Here is a 19523-nt window from a genome sequence, read left to right as displayed (position 1 = left end):
ATATGAATGATCAATATAGAAAATATCACTGTATTATAGTAATTTCCATTACTAGTATTATAATATTATGCAACTTAAATTATTTATTTATTAATAAGTTAAGTTTCAGAATTGTATACAATCTTAAAAGTCAAATGTAAATATATATATATATATTATACAGTTATTAAAATTATTATATATAGACATTTTCTTTTTAGCACAATGTTGTTTTTCACTGCAGATTTTGTGTGTTATTTGAATTTCAGTGACTGTACATTTCTACTGAACATTTCTTTATTATTACTGAAGCAAACACAGGAAGACGACAGGTGATGTTTCAAGACATGTTCGTTTATTATTGACAATCACGTGGAACTCGTTTAAGCAAATGTGTGTGTTTTGAAGCGGTGTGTGTGTTCAGCTCTCTGGTGTGAGGTTCTGCAGGGTGAATTTCAGGCGGTCTCGAGCGCTGCTGCAAACCTCCAGCGATTTATTCTGCCTGCACATGGAAGAATAATCAAACACATAAAGAGAAGATTCAGTCATCACATATTAAAGGATTAGTTCACTTTTAAATAAACTTTTGCTGATAATTTCCTCACCCCCATGTCATCCAAGATGTCCATGTCTTTCTTTCTGCAGTCGAAAAGAAATGAAGGTTTTGGATGAAAACATTCCAGGATTGTTCTCCATATAATGGACTTCAATGGGCTCCAAACGGGTCAAGGTCTAAATGACAGTTTCAGTGCAGCTTCAAAAGGTCTTTAAACGATACCAGATGATGAATAAGGGTCTTATCTAGCCAAACCATCAGTTTCTGAGAGAAACCCAGCAGTATTTATGCTATTATTTTACCTCTTATCAGACGAACGTGATCATCTCTGAGCTCCGCCATAACTTCCGGAGAGGGAGGTCAAATTAGATTGTGGTCATAGATGTATACGTAGATGCCTCATTAGCGCCTGCACGGATCAGTAGAATGAGGCATCTACGATCTATATATCTATGACCACAAACGAATTTGACCTCACTCTCCGGAAGTTATGGCGGAGCTCAGAGATGATCACGTTCGTCTGATAAGAGGTAAAATAATAGCATAAATACTGCTGGGTTTCTCTCAGAAACTGATGGTTTGGCTAGATAAGACCCTTATTCATCATCGATGAGCGATACGGGCTGCCGATTTTCTTGAGCCGATACTGCTTTTGCTCCCTCAATTTACATCATAAAAATGACACAATGATCAGGATTATAATTTAACATTTACAATTTAAAAAAGGAACATTTATTGAACTAAAAAAAAACAATATTTAACAAATAGTAAAAACAGGCGAGGTAGAACAAGAAAAAAAAAAGAGTTCAGTGGTGAAAATAAATTCTGAAAATAAATATTTAAGCATAAATAAAATAATTACTATTCTATTGCACACAGTATTTAACATAATAAAGTGCACACTGACTGTACTATACTTCATTTAAAACTATTTACAACCTAGTCATTTAATGTTTACTCTCTAAAAAATGCTGGGTTAAAAATAACCCAAGTTGGGTTGAATATGGACTAACCCAGCAATTGGGTTGCTTTGACCCAGCGGTTAGGTTAAATGTTTGCTTAAAACAACCCAATCGCTGGGTTAAAACAACCCAATTGACCTATCGGTAAGCCCCTCCCATCGAACGCCTCAGATGATTTGTTTGAGTGAAAAACTATGTAATAAACTTCATAAACCATCAGTAAAGTTTGGCCATCATTCGGACGGGATATACGCCACATTCTGTGTCCAAAAACATCTTGGGATAAGGTTTTCACACTGACAGCTGTGCATTGTAAGATATAGAAACTCTGTTTGTTTGTCCGAGTTAGCAACAGTAGCTAAGGGGGGTGGGGCTTACCGATTACTTAGGCCAATTGCTGGGTTAGTCCATTTTCAACCAAACTTGGGTTATTTTTAACCCAGCATTTTTTAAAGTGTAGGTGCACTTAACTTAATCTCTTGTAGAGCAACACCAGCGGTAATTCAGGAAAAAATCTCCCAATGCTCCACGTGAAACTTCAGTCTTTCCACCTTTTACCATCGTGTCAATTCTCAATAGATTTTGATTAATATGCGCGAGGGAGGGAGAGCAAGACAGTTTGAAGACGGTGAGAGCTGCCCTGTGGACGCCTGTCTGTAAATAATGCAGGGGAAAAAATATCGGCGAACGCAGCATCCTTATATCGGCCGATGCACGTAAAAATTGCAAATATCGGCCCGATATATCGGCCGGCCGATGCACGTAAAAAATTGCAAATATCGGCCCGATATATTGGCCGATATTTGCAATTTTTACGTGCATCGGCCGATATAAGGATGCTGCGTTCGCCGATATTTTTTCCCCTGCATTATTTACAGACAGGCGTCCACAGGGCAGCTCTCACCGTCTTCAAACTGTCTTGCTCTCCCTCCCTCGCGCATGTAAAAATTGCATATATCGGCCGGCCGATGCACATAAAAATTGCAAATATCGGCCCGATATATCGGCCGGCCGATGCACGTAAAAATTGCATATATCGGCCGGCCGATGCACGTAAAAATTGCAAATATCGGCCCGATATATCGGCCGGCCGATGCACGTAAAAATTGCAAATATCGGCCCGATATATCGGCCGGCCGATGCACGTAAAAATTGCATATATCGGCTGGCCGATGCACGTAAAAATTGCAAATATCGGCCCGATATATCGGCCGGCCGATGCACGTAAAAATTGCATATATCGGCTGGCCGATGCACGTAAAAATTGCAAATATCGGCCCGATATATCGGTCGGCCGATACACGTAAAAATTGCAAATATCGGCCGGCCGATGCACGTAAAAATTGAGTTTGCAATGGGATCATCATATTTGAGAGTCCTTGGTGTTAAAAAGAGAACATGGTTCGGTACAATTGTAAAAGCCCAAACTAGTATAGAAATGCACAAATCGACAAAGCCGACATACAGTAAAATGGTGACAATTTCCAAGAGAAAGGCTATTCATCAAGAAAAAACGATACATGTGTGCGCAAACTAGCTCAGTTTCAGCTTCCAGTCTCAATGCGCTGAATGATTTTACCTTCAGCAGTCCAAGCATCACCAGTAACGACGAGACAAAACTCAAACCCTGGAAAGACGGAGTGAAGAAGGCTTTACTCAGCACCGCATCTGAAACACACAGACACACGAGAATCAGTTTAATCGTCACTCTCAGATCCAGATGTGACGGATGTGCACGTCATCTCACCGATACTCTCCAGCACGGCTGATTTCACCTCAGCGTCGTCTTCCTTATACACGGAGGAGATTTTCAGAAACGCTTCTGCGGTCTTACTCACGTCCAACACGTCCACCTGCGAAACACACGCAAACGCTCAGCACGAGGCCTGAGGTGCCAGATCTGTAGCGTGTTCAGTGTAAAGTGTGACCTGCTGCTGGATGAGGGAGCTTCTCCTTTCTCCGAGTCGCAGCAGTTTATCTGGAGACGGAAAACTCAGGAAAGACGAGACGTCTGGAGTACGAGGTGCTGAAGGCGGCGTTGAGAACTACACAAACACCCACAGATACACAGTTATTTCTCTACTCGTGCTTTCGTCGTGTTTATGTTGAATTCTACAGCTTTTAGCAAACCTGATTTAATTCACTCTTTTCTTCCTCTCCTTCTCCCTCCTCCTCCTCCTCTTCTTCTTCTTCCTCCTCCACGTCTTCATCGTCCTCATCCTCAGGTTCTCCCTCGTCATCACTGCGTGTGTGCAAGTGGGGTGGAAGAAAGAAATTACGAAGAGACTTTACACAGGGTTCCCACTCTTTTTCAGCAACCATTTTCCAGTACTTTTCCAGGACATTTTCAATTTTACTACGGCGGGAATAAAAGACAAGGATCATGCCAAATATTGCTTTCTAAGTCTTATCTTTTTTTATTTGCGTTTTCCATACTGTCCCAACTTTTTCTGATTTGGGGTTGTACATATATATTATACATTTTTTGATTTTTCTTCTAAAGCACAGTGTACCTCTGCCATAGCGATCGCTCCTCTCTTGGTGAAGGTGTTGTCGTTGAGGTTGAGCACTCGCAGCTGTGGGTTGTGCTGCATAGCTGTGGCTAAAGCCGTGACTCCTGGGTAATTGATGCCATTCTGGGGCATGTGCACTTCCTCCAGACTGCCAATCAACTGAGAAGATAAAGCATTCGCCAATGAGCCAATCAGATGAGGGAAACCGAATAACGTTCGCAATGGACCAAACAACATCGGCTGGCTTACAGGTAGATTTTAAAATAAACGGAAATCAAGAAAATGGTTAATATTGTAGTTGAGGTTTAGTTCTTGTGTCATTCAGCACCTGAAAGGCCTGCGCCAGTGCCGTGGCTCCATCGTTCTCCAGTCTGTTCCGGCCGGCGATGAACACCTTCAGCTGTAAGGGGACGCCGATCGCACTCGACTCCCTATGACACGCCGTCAGAGCCGCCGCCAGGATCTACAGAAGACAGTCACACCACATCACCATTTGTGCATTTGGCAGATGCTTTTATCCAAAGCGACTTACATTGCATTCAAGGTACACATCTTACATTTTGTCAATTCTTGCGTTCCCTGGGAATCGAGCCCATGACCTTGGCGTTGCTAGCGCCATGCTCTACTGTTTGAGCTACAGGAAAGCTAACACCACATCACCATTGGCATAAAGATTGACAATATAACAGAGCGCTACAGTTCAGTTCACATGTTTTTTTTTTTTAGCATTTTCCGATTTATTTGGTTGTATTTCCTTATGTTAAAATGACTATTTAAAAAATTTCTACCATCGATTAACAACCTCATAGCTCACAGTACGTCTGTCTTAAAGGGGTGGTAAACCACGATTTCACTATTCTAACTTTAGCTTGCGTGTAATGTTGCTGCTTGAGCGTAAACAACATCTGCAAAGTTACAACGTTCAAAGTTTAAAGCAAAGGGAGATATTTGCTTTTAAAGAAATCAATTTCTAAGGACTACAGCAAATGGCCAGTAGGCGACTACAGACTTTCCTCCAGGGTTGCTGACATCACCAGCCCCAATATTTACATAAACCCCTCCTCCGAGAATATTAAATAAGGGGGGCGAGGCCATTTTGTATCGCTGTGGGGAAGAGTTGTTGTGGTATAGTTAGTAGGCTGGAGTGGTGTTGCCGCGATGCCGAGGAAACGCTGTTATTTTCATCCGGATTGCAGGTCTGGGGTACTTGCTTTGTTCAGCCTTCCTAGGGACGGGGGTGCGTTGCAGAGCATTTAACATACAGCATGCTATATGCACGTGTGTATGAGACAGAGGGGAACAGGTCGCATTTGCAGCAGATATATGCTGCCCATCATAAATCAAAGCACAAGACAGACAGACAGACGGGTCAGAGGAGAAGACTGGAAAATGTGACATAATGGACAATATTCCATTATAATACAATATGGACAATATAATACACTGCCAGTGTGAATGAACAACGGCTCCCGCTGCACATTTCACGTAGGAAAGCTTCCACAGTCTTCGCGAGTTCAATGCAGGATTCGCACAACGGCTTGTCCTGAAAGCTGGATTTAAAAACAGAAGCTGTTTACGGGCCACAACCTGTAAGTATGATTTATTTTTCGTCGATGTGTTTTCCTGTAATAGTTCGTATTGTTAATTGTACGTTGTAGCAAGGAAGTTAACAGATGACAACGCTGTTCTGCAAACCAGTCTGTTAAATGCTCATTCATACTTAACGTTATCCGACGAACACCTAACAAACACTAACGTTAAAATCTCAACAGCGAACTTGGCATTAGTGTAAATGATTCTTTGATTAGAGCTTTTATGTATTGTTTATCTACAGGCATGCTAAACATGGTTCTGTGTGTGATTTGGCTACTAGTAAAGCCAATGTTTAGTGTTCGTTTTGGGTTAATAGTTCTTGCGACAGATATTTGGCTATAATCGTTCTAAAAATACAAAAGTAACAGTGCCATTCAGTAGCGATCACTATAGATCCGCAGTCTTTACTCTTGAGGAATGAACAGGTTCTGCTCGATCATCTTCATTAAAATGGTCTGGGTCTGATTCGGGCTCATATTGGTATGGTTTTATTGACGCCATTGTTTCTAATACTGACCAAAGCACAGTCTACCGGTAAAGGTAAGGGGCGTGGCGTTTCCGACAAACGTGCACTAGGCGGTTAGCGAATCACAACACACTGGGCCAGCTAACCAATCTGAGCCCACTGCGTATTTTTGAGGGACTGGCTTCATAGAACCCGGAAAGCATCAGACCGTTTTACAAGGAGGGACAGAGCAGTGTAGAACAAAGGTCAAATATATAAAAAATAATGCAATTTTTTAAAAACGAAGCATGAACACATGTTACAGTGCACCCCACAAACACAATCAAGCCTTCAAAAGAATGTGTTTTACCACCCCTTTAAACAGTTTAAGTTATCGTTAAAAATCAATTCCCCAGACAGCAACATAAAGTCAGCCCAGATCTGGGGGCGTATTACAGAAAATTTCTATCTTAGGTCTTAACTTAAGATATGATTAAGTTAATTTAGGATTTTTAACAATTTCGTAAAACAGAAGCAAATCTTAACTTGATTTAGGATTCTTATCCTATTTTACAAAATCTCATCTTATCTGTAGTTCTTAAATCTTAACTCGTTCCATAGAGTTCGGTAATCAACTGTCAGGTCTGTTACCAAGCAACCAACAACGCGCAAACTGCTTCTGAGGTAAACCTAAAATCAAAATGGCGTGCTTTTAATTCCAGTGCAGCAGAAATTGAAACTCCGTTGAAAAGTTAAAGCCTGTTTTATAAATCGCCTTTTGCAAAAAAGAAAAGTAGGTGTTAGTCACTTGAAGAATGAACTGGCATAAAGTTGGTTTGACGTTATTAGACGTTCGATATGCACAAATTTAAGGACCGTCTCTAAAGTTACATCCGACATTGTTATACACATTTCTTACGTCAATAGCATTTGAAGGGGACGACTTCCAGTATCAAAACCAACTGTAAAGTGTTCATCTAGGTGTTTGATGCACACATTTTACATATTCCGTTCAAATCCTATAGAAGTTAGAAATGTGTAGGTATACCAATGTCGAATGTAACTTTAGAGTCGGTCCTTAAATTTGCGAATATCAAACCTCCAGCGTCAAACCAACATTATGCCAGTGAAGAACGACCGGTAATGCTCCGTGACGGCTCGTTGGTAATGTTGGTCGCAATTCGTCAACTAACTGATAAAACCTTTGTGGTGGGAGTCTGTGATTATTTACAAGCATTTTATCATCAAATTACAGCACATCCTCAGGGTCCTCCAAAAATCTCTCCACAATCAAACATCGCTGCTCTTCATCTTATATAATCAATAAATGTAACGCTCTCTGGAAAAAGGCTTTTGTACTGTGATTTTTACCGTTGGATTTCAAAAAGTTTTGAAGTTAGGACACCAGTAGGGTTGTCCTAAAGTTAAGACAGCTTTTAGGATTTTTTGTCGAGTTAGGATGCTTCTGTAATACCCGTTTCCTATCCATAGTTAAGATACGATTAAGCACTTAAGAAATGTCATTCTGTAATAGCCTTTGTCTAAATGCAGTCCTAACTGAAATTGCCATGGTTACCAAACAGATAAGATTAGGATAAGGATTCTAAAGTTAAGAGGTTTCTGTAATACACCCCCTGGCCCACATCTGGTACGTGTGGAATCCAACATCTCCCAGATGTGGGCCGAATCTGAGTCCCCTATGGAGAAAATTAATGGAGTTTTTCTTTCAGGAACCCAGCTGTTGTGTTTCATGACATCATCGTAAACCCCGCCCACCTTTCCTCCTCCGATGCCCATCCCACAATTGTTCAGGCGCAGTTCCTGCAGCGAGTGGCAGGCGGCGCTCTTGAGCAGCTTCTCGATGCCTTTCACACCATCGGGTCCAAAGGCGTTATCGCTTAGATCCAGAACCTTAAGGCGAGCTCCAGCCGTGATTAACGCATCGCCCAGAGAAACCTGGAGAAACACAGCTTAGTCGTTAAACGCTCTGTTCTAGACACGACCAGTGTTGGGAGTAACGCAATATTGTAAGGCCAGGGTTCTTGCAGGTTTCAGAAAGTCAAATTTAAGACCTTTTTAAGACATTTTAAGACCATAAAGATTGAAATTTAAGACCTATACGACGCATTACCAAAATTATTTAAATCAAAGAAATAATAAAAAAAGCAATGACATTAGTAACCCTCCACAGCCAACAACGTGCCAAATGCCCAAAACCTTAGGCCCAAAATGAAAATAGGCTAAAACAAACTTGCCCTCAAATAGAATAGATTACAAAACAGCATATTAATAGCCTAATAGAGATTGAACAGGGGATGCACTAGGGAGATAGGATAAACTAGGGATGCACGATTTGGGGAAGATATCTAATTGCGATTATTCTGGTTAAAATGCAATTATTATTTTTATTTTAATTTTTGTTACAAATTAAAAGTGTATGCATATAACATTTTATATATTAATGTTTATATATTAACGAGACTAATAATAATGATTATATTCAATAAATACAAATATTTAACAAAATTAGAAATATTACTATTACAATAACATTTTAATTATTAAAAAATTAAAAATAGAGTATTTAAGAATAAATATAACAATATAATAATAATGCTAATAAAATAACATTTATATTTTACAGAAAACTTATTTTACAAAAAAAACCTGCTGGGTTACCTGTTAATATGCAGACAGCCTATGACTAAAAATCATTAGAAAGGTCTAAAGATTTATTGTAAAAAATAAAATAAAAAAATAAAGAAATTCTGTGCTTTTTATCTGTGATATAAATTTCTTAAAGTCTATGTATTTAATATGAAATATGAGCCTCTTATGCATCCACTGTGGGGGAAAAACTGTACATTGGAGAAAAACATATGGGTTGTCATATACATTTATTTAGAGAGAAGTATTATTTTTCAAATTTGTTACCCAAACTTTCATTCATACTGGAAGCCAGAGGGCGCCCACGAGCAGAAACTCCACATTTCCCTCAGAGAAGTAATCCTTAGCCCTAATGTGAAGCTAGCGATGTAGGATAAACTGAAGATAGAAACGCTTTGACTGATGAAACGAAGACAATAAATACGACTGCATCAAGCTATGGTGTATTTGAGTTCTTCAAGCCTTCACTATTGTCATAATAATAAGGTATGCAGTGCTGATTGAGTGCAGACTTTATCACTGTTTAGAATAATATAAAACAATGCATGTCTGCCTCATTCTGTCCAGAAAAATACAACGTTATTAAATGTAGAAGTATTTTGCGGGCAGGTAATTGCATTTATCACGGGATTTGTAGTTTTATCACCGAGTACGTGTACCAACACCCCCAGAAAGAACTACAACACACCGAACGAACGCTCTGAGGGCGGCGCAGCAAAGACTCTAGAGCTCCGCTTTGAGCTCCGCTTTCGCGATTCGATACTTTTTTGCTACAGTGTAACGTTAATAACTTTCTGCAGCCAGCATTTCTGAAAATGAACGAGGAGAACACTTTTTTTAAGACCTAACTAAGTTAAATTTAAGACCTCGGGTGAAAATCTGTCCGTTTTTAAGACATTTTAAGGCCTTAAATTTAAAAAATTTAATTTTAGACATTTTAAGACTTTTTAAGACCCCGCGGGAACCCTGTGCAGAAGCTGCACCGATCAGTCTGTCAATCTCCCGTTCCATCCTTCCCTCACTCGTGAACAAGACCCCAAGATACCTGAACTCCTCCACTTGAGGCAGGAACTTTCCACCCACCTGAAGCGGGCAATCTACCCTTTTCCGACTGAGAACCATGGCCTCGGACTTGGAGGTGCTGATTCCCATCCCAGCCGCTTCACACTCGGCTGCAAACAGTCCCAGTGCACGCTGAAGGTCCAGACTAAGCAGGGGGCCGCCGACCCCATACTCCCAGAGCACCCTCCACAGGATGCCACGGGGAACACAGTCGAATGCCTTCTCCAAATCCACAAAACACATGTAGACTGGTTGGGCAAACTCCCATGAACCCCCCAGCACCCTGGAAAGGGTATAGAGCTGGTCCAGTGTTCCACGACCGGGACGAAAACCACACTGTTCCTCCTGAATCCGAGGTTCCACTATCGGCCGAATTCTCCTCTCCAGTACCCTGGCATAGACTTTCCCGGGGAGGCTGAGAAGTGTGATCCCCCTATAGTTGGAACACACTCTCCGGTCCCCCTTCTTGAAAAGAGGGACCACCACCCTGGTCTGCCAGTCCAGAGGTACTGTCCCCGACCGCCATGCGATGTTGCAGAGGCGTGTCAGCCAAGACAGCCCCACAACATCCAGAGACTTGAGATACTCAGGGCGGATCTCATCCACCCCCGGTGCCTTGCCACCCAGGAGGTTTTTAACCACCTCGATGACTTCAGCCCGGGTGATGGACGAGTCCACCTCTGAGTCCCCAGCCACTGCTTCCTCAACGGAAGACATGTCGGTGGGATTGAGGAGATCCTCGAAGTATTCCTTCCACCGCCCGACGATATCCCCAGTTGAGGTCAACAGGTGCCCGTCTCCACTGTAAACAGTGTTGGTAGGGCACTGCTTCCCCCTCCTGAGGCGCCGGACGGTTTGCCAGAATCTCTTCGAGGCCGACCGATAGTCTTTCTCCATGGCCTCACCAAACTCCTCCCAGGCCCGATTTTTTTGCCCCCACGACTACCCGGGCTGCAGTCCGCTTGGCCTGCCGGTACCGGTCAGCTGCCTCCGGAGTCCCACAAGCCATCCAGGCCCGATAGGACTCCTTCTTCAGCTTGACGGCATCCCTTACTTCCGGTGTCCACCACCGGGTTCGGGGATTGCCGCCTCGACAGGCACCGGAGACCTTACGGCCACAGCTCTGAGCGGCCGCAGCAACAATGAAGGTGGAGAACATGGTCCACTCGGACTCAATATCTCCAGACTCCCTCGGGATCTGGTCGAAGCTCCGCCGGAGTTGGGAGTTGAAGATCTCTCTGACAGGGGGCTCGGCCAAACGTTCCCAACAGACCCTCACAGTACGTTTGGGTCTGCCGGGTCTGTCCAGCTTCCTCCCCCGCCATCGGATCCAACTCACCACCAGGTGGTGATCAGTTGACAGCTCCGCCCCTCTCTTCACCCGAGTGTCCAAGACATATGGCCGAAGGTCTGATGACACGACCACAAAGTCGATCATCGACCTCCGGCCTAGGGTGTCCTGGTACCACGTACACTGATGGACACCCTTATGCTTGAACATGGTGTTCGTTATGGACAAACCATGGCTAGCACAGAAATCCAATAACAGAACACCGCTCGGGTTCAGATCAGGGGGGGGCGTTCCTCCCAATCACGCCCCTCCAGGTGTCACTGTCACTGCCCACGTGGGCGTTGAAGTCCCCCAGTAGAACAACAGAGTCTCCAGTCGGAGCACTTTCCAGCACCCCTCCCAGAGACTCCAAGAGGGCCGGGTACTCCGCACTGCCATTTGGGCCGTAGGCACAAACGACAGTGAGAGACCTATCCCCGACTCGAAAGCGCAGGGAAGCGACCCTCTCGTTCACCGGGGTGAACTCCAACACATGGCGGCTGAGCTGGGGGGCTATAAGCAAACCCACTCCAGCCCTCCGCCTCTCACCATGGGCAACTCCAGAGTGTTAGAGAGTCCAGCCTCTCTCAAGAAGTGTGGTTCCAGAGCCCAAGCTGTGCGTGGAGGTGAGCCCGACTATCTCTAGTCGGTACCTCTCGACCTCCCACACAAGCTCAGGCTCCTTCCCCGCCAACGAGGTGACATTCCACGTCCCTAAAGCCAGATGCCGTGTCCAGAGATCAGGGCGTCGGGGGCCCAATGGTGACATTGTCCCGACCCCTGACTTAGAGGTACAAAAATTTACCCTTAAGGGTCCCACCCCAGTGACGGCCACTTGAACCTTAAAAGGTACAATTTTGTACCCCTTTTTTTGTTTGTTTTTTGAGTGTGCTCTCTATACGCACAGCTTCTGCGCTGCCTCCACACTGCTTCCGCATGTGGTGTGATACCGATCAGCTAAACTTCATTGCGGTCAAATCAGCATGATCAACTATTTTTCCTTCAAATAAGAAGACAAGAGAGTGAACAACTCACATCAAGAAAGGAATTTTATTTCACTATTTAAGATAGTATTGTTGGAGGTGATGGTCATCTGAAGTCCTCCAGGTGTATGGTCATCTCTTCACAGGTGATGGTCGTCTTCAGTCTTTATGAAGTCTTCATGGAGGCTGAATCCAGACAGGAGCTGACGGACTCTCTAGTTACCTCGGGATGGGCGTCCCAACAAAAAACAGAAAAGGAAAATAATTAGCGTAGCTGCTGTTCAAAGCATTAAACAAAGACAATCATTGAAAAGTAAAAGTAAGAAAGAAAGAATTTTGACCGATTAATACTATAAGTTAAACGGTTTAAAAGTTTTTTTTTTGCTGCATGGTTAAAGAAAAAATATGCTGTATTAACTCACACCTGCAAACACACGTGTCTACACAGACGTATTTCGCAAAATGAAGCAATGGAAAAAAAGTAGTTTTTAAAGTTTTTCCGACTCCGTGGGACCATTTCAACTTGCAAAATATGCTACGTGGTATTCAAATACAGCATTAGTACAAGCTCTAGACTGGTGGAAAGCAAATGAAAGGCGCTTCCCGAGGGGTTATCTCTGTATTCCCGGGGCATCAGTGCCTTCTGAAGCCTTGTTCAAGGCTTTTCATAGTGTGGTTTTGGTGAAGTTTACTAAAGTATACTAAATACTAATATAACGCATGTTCTTCTCGTCGCTGTTTCCTGATGGTTTATAGAACAATTACTCCCGAGTCGCCCCAAACGGACTGTGGAGCCAGACGAAAGTATAAACAAGGCTTGAGAGGATGTTAAAAAAATAAAATCCAGTCAAGCTGTGGATTGAGGTCGGCCTGCTATTTTTATTTGACGAAAAAAAACTATTCCGGTTCTTCAAAGCTTCAAACAGATTCAGGGTGCTTTCTTTTGTCATCTTAATTTGTTAATTTTTTCAGTGAAAAATATTTAGTGTAGGGCCTATTTATTTTTTTCTTTTATTTATATATTATTCTGTTTTTCTCTGTTGTCAGAAACGCTGACGTGTACATGTGATAATGTGTGAATCCAGGTTCTGTTCTGTGTGCTGCTGTTTGCACGGTAAAATAAACCCGTGAAAAAAACGGGTCTTTTTAACGGGTCACAGACATTCGTCATTTGTATATTTATTTAATGCCAATTCAATATTATAATCTTATCAGTTAACGGTTAATAATCGGATAATGACCGGCGGTTGCCGAAATGAACATCCCTCGCACTGATATAACTGGAGTACAAGGTTATGAGATAGTGACCATATTTTGATTAGTGAAAACCAGGATACTCAGCTGCGATACTCGAAGTTTACTCAAAGATGCCTTATTCATTTCAATACATTTAAAGTATGCCCCCTCTGAATGGATAGAAAATTGTTATATTAGGGCCAGGACAGGACGTTTGGTCAGCCTATTATGAGATGCATCATGTGAATGCTTGGCTAAAGAGATGCGTCCAAGATTGCTACAAAGCTCAACCTGTGACTTCAAAGAGCGAGGCCTTGATGTAAATGAGACCTGCCTTACCCTTACAGACTGAACGGATGCACTCACTACCAGGACCAGTATTTTATCAGCAAAGCAAAATCAAGTTAGTCGTCACCCGTCTACATGAAAGAACTGGTGTTCTATGATCATACTTTCTCTAGCGGCTGCGCTTGAACTCGCTGTACCTCGTTTATTGAGGACGCAGGACAAACACCTAGTAATGCATTACAGCGATCCAGCCTAGAGGTCATGAACATGCAACACGGTTTTTGAAAGACAAGTTGCTGTCTAATATATCAGTGTGAAAGCGCTTCAGTCTTTTCAACCACACAGTGGTTTGGGTATAAACACTGATGTGTGTGTTAGCAATCAAAAGAGTTCACATCAAATAAAGCAGTAGGTGGCGACACGTGACTATAAAAAATGAATCATTCATTCAAGAGATTCGTTCAAAAACACTGATTCCTAATGAGAGTTAGTTAATTAAGTTAAACTTAAACATTTTGAACCATTTCAGAACCTACTAATAATATATTATTGAGTACTGCATGTTGACATATAACCTGTTACTAGAGTATTCTTCATTCTGAACGATTTAGTTCATGTTCTCTTTCCTTCAAATAAAAATAAATGATTGTGCGTAAAATAAAAATAAAAATACATGGATGATAAATATTTATTTAAAATGGCCGGATGGCAGTGTTTTATGTTCTTTTCCTCTCCCCCCTCTCACGGTCTCTGTTGCTCCTCATGCTTCCGTCTCCTGTTCTCTCTCCTCGTCTGTCCTAACCCCCGAGCGCTGCTGACGTCGTGACTGGGGGTGTAGAGCACAATCCCGTGAGTAACTCCTGTCCAGCGAGGAGGTGGGGGTGCTGTGGGAGTTCCCCATTACACCGCTCACCCCCCTACCCCCTAACGCCACATATACCGAGGAGAACCGACTACCAACCCCAAACCCGCCCCCAGGAACACGAATTATACAGCGACGGAAACCCCCCCAACCCCAAACCCGCCCCCAGGAACACGAATTATACAGCGACGGAAACCCCCCCAACCCCAAACCCGCCCCCAGGAACACGAATTATACAGCGACCGAACCCCCCCAACCCCAAACCCGCCCCCAGGAACACAAATTATACAGCGACGGAAACCCCTCCAACCCCAAACCCGCCCCCAGGAACACGAATTATACAGCGACGGAAACCCCCCCAACCCCAAACCCGCCCCCAGGAACACGAATTATACAGCGACGGAAACCCCCCCAACCCCAAACCCGCCCCCAGGAACACGAATTATACAGCGACGGAACCCTCCAACCCCAAACCTGCCCCCAGGAACACGAATTATACAGCGACGGAACCCTCCAACCCCAAACCCGCCCCCAGGAACACGAATTATACAGCGACGGAACCCTCCCAACCCCCCCCACACATAAACAGAGGAGAACCTCCTATCAACCCCAGCCGCCCCCGTACCGACTAACTCCGACAACACCCGTCGCCCCCCCCCGACAGTAACACGACGTATACAGCGACGGACCCCCCCAAACCCCCCCCAAACGAACGTGACTAACTCTGACAACCCCCCCAACCCCGTCGCAGGTCAGGGGTACTCCCGAGACTGCACCCTACACCCCCAGTCACGGCATCTGCAGCACCTGTGGGTCAGAACAGACCAGGTGAGAGAAAGGAGACGGAAGCATGAGGAGCGACAGAGAAGAGAGAGGGAAGAGAGGAAAAGAAAAGAGAGGCACTGCCATCCGGTCCCCGTTGGCGCTTTTACAATGGTGTCCTTATAAAGACATGTAAAGTGCTATTTGTGGCTTGGCTTGGGTAACTTTGCTCCTCCATCTATGTTGGCTGAAACATGAAAAGCTGTCTTGCACATCTTGATGCTCAATCCTCACCGTGTAACTTTAAGCTGTGGATGGCGTTGGGATCGTGCCATCGGCTCGGCTGCAGGGGTGGACCGTTGGTGAGAGCTGGTGATCCTACAGCCACTGATGGAGCAGCCGCCCAACAGGGGAACATCTCCTTTTCTTTCTTTTACTTCTTTCTTACTCTTTTTTCTGACTTCTAAACCAAGGGTCATCGTTAATGCTCTCCAAGATATCAAGCGGCCACATCCCTCGATCTGTTCTCAGCCGCTCAAGAAGACTAAGGCATTCTGTGAAAGTTATCAGAAGAGAGTGGATTAGACATGTTTGTCCTCACCTGAGATCTGTAGATCATGTAAGTTTATTAGGGCTGCACGACTAATCGTATTATAATCGCGAAATCTGCTTCTCTCGATTGATTACAAATAATTGTCACGGTATTGGCCCGCTCGTTATTTATCCTTAAAACATGTTTTTTCTTTGGGATTTGCGTTATCTTGCATTGGTAACGAGCCTCCACAAGCAGTCATGCGAAGAGCTTAAATCCCCCAAATAGAGCTTCTCCCTTAAAAGGATATTCTTTCTTCCCGGTGTTTTACTTTATCAGTCTGGCAACTGTGTGCACGCGCTCCCTCTAAATGCAGAAGAAGTGCTGATGATCTGAAAACAAACGTGCCAAATTCTGCTTCAATAGCCGCGTTTCCATTACCCTTCAAATTGCGCAAATTGAAATACGCCCGATGGAAACGCGTCAATTTCGCAAAAACGTTGTTTACGCTCGCATAAGGTGGTTTTTCAGGCAATTCGAAAAAGGACATTTTTGCAAAACTGCAATGGAAACAATTTTGTCGCATTTACAGGTCACCTGGTACGGTGACACACTGATGCCAGGGCCTACATATTATTTTCCACTCAAGTATGTCGTAATAACGAGATGTTATGTCTTTTGACAACATCTTTTCTCGTAATAAACGAGAAATACATACAATTTCTCCTAATAAGGACAGTGGCGTAACTTTAACCTAGTAATGACAGACCCCGGTGCAGCCACAAATATCATAACTATCTACAGGCCTCCTGTAATTAAGACATACATTTCTTGAATATATTAAAAACAGAAAGACACTATAGTTTCAGTCTTACTCAAAGACCGCGGAAACAGACCAGTTACGCACTTCAAACCATTCCAGGCGACCTTGGTTTGCTTCTTATTTATTAAATACACAGGCAATTAGTTGATGAAACATTGATCAAAATTAAAATAGAATTTATACAAAACAAAATTCACTTTAAAGAAAGACTTTCTAGAAAACAAAACTTAATGAAGTGGTCAAAATCATGTCTGACCGCACTCCATGTCTCCAGCGCATCTTATGATGTAGCATATCTTACTCATGCTGCTCACTTTTCATCATCAACATATGATAATATTATAGGCTAATATTTAAACATAGCCTAACTATGAAACTAAATAGGCTATGGTTTCTTTAACCCATTGCCGACGAAGGTCTCGGCGCATTCTGATGGATTTCTTTCCTTTATGACATCGGACAATACTCCGTCATTTTTAGCCATACAGAAGTGCAAGATTTATTTGTGTACACTCACAATAACAACAAAGGCCGTGGATTATTTTGCATGCACTCCAAACGCTGTCTTCATTTAAAAAAAATGTTTTTGTTTATTAAACGCAAAGAATTCAGTTCATATTTCCAACAATTTGCAGGGCAATCTGAATCTGTGGTTGGTCTCATTTGTTGCTTTAAAAATCTAATGTGAATACAGATTACAAAGTGTTCTGTATTGATTTACCATCTAACGAAGTTATCATAGTTGGTTAAATGAAGTCGGTGTGCCACCTACAGGCCTTTTGGGTGAAGTGTAGGTTGGTAAAGAACATGCAAAATGGCCATAACTACATCACCCTTTTTGATAGAATCATCGTGATTATCAGTTTATCCATTATCGTGCAGCCCTAAAGGTAATGTTACAATGCATTGGTTGCTGTTTTTATGACATGAACATTTCATTTCATTACTGCATTCAATAACAATAATGATAATGATCTCACCTTTTGACAGGTGATCCTTTATCCCAAAATGGTTCCACACGAGTGCCGACATCACTGAGTACAAGGTCACTGCGCGTTGCATTTTAGCATCCTCGCTTAACAACTCCTCTAAACTTGCTTCAGCTCTACCTGCAAGCAATACATTTCCAGTGTTGAGTAAAACATTGGTTTTTATAACTTTATAACTTTTTTATGATGATTAATGGTGTTCAAAAAGCCAACTCACTCTTCACGATGAGCTGTGCACGACTGAAGTTCATGATTTTCAGCTGGATGGTGTTGGGGTTGATCAATATATCCTCCACATTGATCGGGAAATAAACAGCCCGATCCCAGCAGTACTTGAGAGCGGTCATGAGTTGCAACATTATCTTTCTAATGTTTTTTTCAGTCTTGTGGTTGCCGTCCATGCTGATGAACTCCCCCAATGTTAAGCAGGGGTGTAGATGCTCCATAACTAACATGTCATTCTCGCCCACCGTAAAGGAGCTGTGCAATCGAATGATCTGCTCGCAGGTTAGCTGCCTTTGTAGTGCCAACACTGCTGCCACCTCATCACTAGATGGTTTGGTAAACTTAACATTTGCGTGACCCTAAAGAGAAAAGATGAACAAAAGGTTAGCTCATTTCAAATCTCCCAATGAAAGAGTGAGGGAAATTAAAGATGAAAGCAATGCACAACATCTCAAGCTAAATTTAACAAACCAATTCTTAATAGAGAATTTCATGAAGAATAAAGTCAACTTACCGATGTCAACGTTTCTCCTCGCTGGCGCCGGTCAATACATCTGATGGTCACCTAAAAAATAAAGCACATTTTTGCAAACGTGAGTAAACTAAGGTCTTGACATCTTGTAAACTCTGATGTTTATGGCAGGACTCAAAGGTCACAGAAGGAAACCAGAGGAAGAGCGTTTGGTCATGGAGAAAGAGCAACATACTTTTTGGCCGGTCATCTTTATTCTTCCTTCATGCGCTCCAGGGAAATACGCCAGTTCTTCTCCCACTTCATAAATACGCTCGAAGTCTTCCAAGCTCATACGAAAGTCATCCCCAGTGATGGAGCCGTCTGAAACACACACACACACACAGCAACAACATGTGAATACACAGACTAAACACACCTGATCAGGTGAGGCCAGTATAACACCAGACACAACAGATTGAAATGGCCATCCAGTGGATGTGTCGATACTGTGTGCTTTTATTGTTAGCTTGACAAAGAAAGAAAGAAGACTTTGTCCAAAATTATATGTATTTTTAAAAATATGACCAAAGAACATAGAAGTGTCCATAGTCTAGGAATCACCTGTAAATAGTGCAATAGTGTTAGTGCAGATATTATGTGATATAAACGTCACTGGTTGAACGCTGGAGATTTCGTTATATTTAAACGAGACGATCTTACGCATGTGCGTTTATCAGTGCTAAAAGAAAATAAAAGTCTAAATGAAATGGTTTGATTGACACCTGTCGATCTCTTAAAGGGGTGGTAAAACGCATTCTTTTGAAGGCTTGATTGTGTAACGTGTGTTCATGCTTAGTTTTTAAAAAATTGCATTATTTTTTATATATTTGACCTTTATTCTACACTGCTCTGTCCCTCCTTGTAAAAACGGTCTGATGGTTTCCGGGTTGTATGAAGCCAGTCCCTCAAAAATACGCAATGGGCTCAGATTGGTTAGCTGGCCCAGTGTGTTGTGATTCGCTAACCGCAGTGCACGTTTGTCGGAAATAGGGATGGGCATTCGATTCAATTTTCTTAGTCGATCGTCGGGAGATTTAACGATCGACTATCGATTAATCATTAACATTTTTATAATAAAATTAATTATTTAACTTTTATAATTCAAAAATGCAATGAATACAAAATACAGCGTGTTTTTCCTCGATGAGACCTTTATTACAAGATCAACTTGTGGCAGACAGTTCAGTTAGGCAAACCCAACA

At 42.7% G+C, this 19523-nt stretch overlaps 2 protein-coding genes across 2 annotated transcripts; both read right to left on the bottom strand.

Moving 5' to 3' along the window:
- Positions 1-399: 399 nt before the first annotated feature.
- LOC307123248 (ran GTPase-activating protein 1-like) lies at positions 400-10936 on the bottom strand (the record flags this gene model as incomplete). Its single annotated transcript, XM_079811710.1, has 9 exons — positions 400-477; positions 3077-3165; positions 3245-3350; positions 3426-3542; positions 3628-3783; positions 4011-4169; positions 4339-4473; positions 7825-8004; positions 10886-10936. 9 exons carry the CDS (start codon positions 10934-10936, stop codon positions 400-402), a joined length of 1071 nt encoding a protein of 356 aa, XP_079667836.1.
- A 4366-nt stretch (positions 10937-15302) lies between these two features.
- Positions 15303-18550, bottom strand: LOC307125652 (uncharacterized protein). The gene is made up of 5 exons (XM_079815689.1): positions 18515-18550; positions 18322-18372; positions 17800-18166; positions 17574-17702; positions 15303-15792 (listed from the first exon to the last, which is right to left on the bottom strand). Exons 1-5 carry the CDS (start codon positions 18527-18529, stop codon positions 15683-15685), a joined length of 672 nt encoding a protein of 223 aa, XP_079671815.1. The 5' UTR covers positions 18530-18550; the 3' UTR covers positions 15303-15682.
- Between the last annotated feature and the right edge of the window lie 973 nt (positions 18551-19523).

Source organism: Gobio gobio, assembly GCF_949357685.1.
Source record: "Gobio gobio genome assembly, chromosome: 1".
NCBI classification, from domain to species: domain Eukaryota; kingdom Metazoa; phylum Chordata; class Actinopteri; order Cypriniformes; family Gobionidae; genus Gobio; species Gobio gobio.
This window is presented reverse-complemented; position numbering and strand designations above follow the sequence as displayed.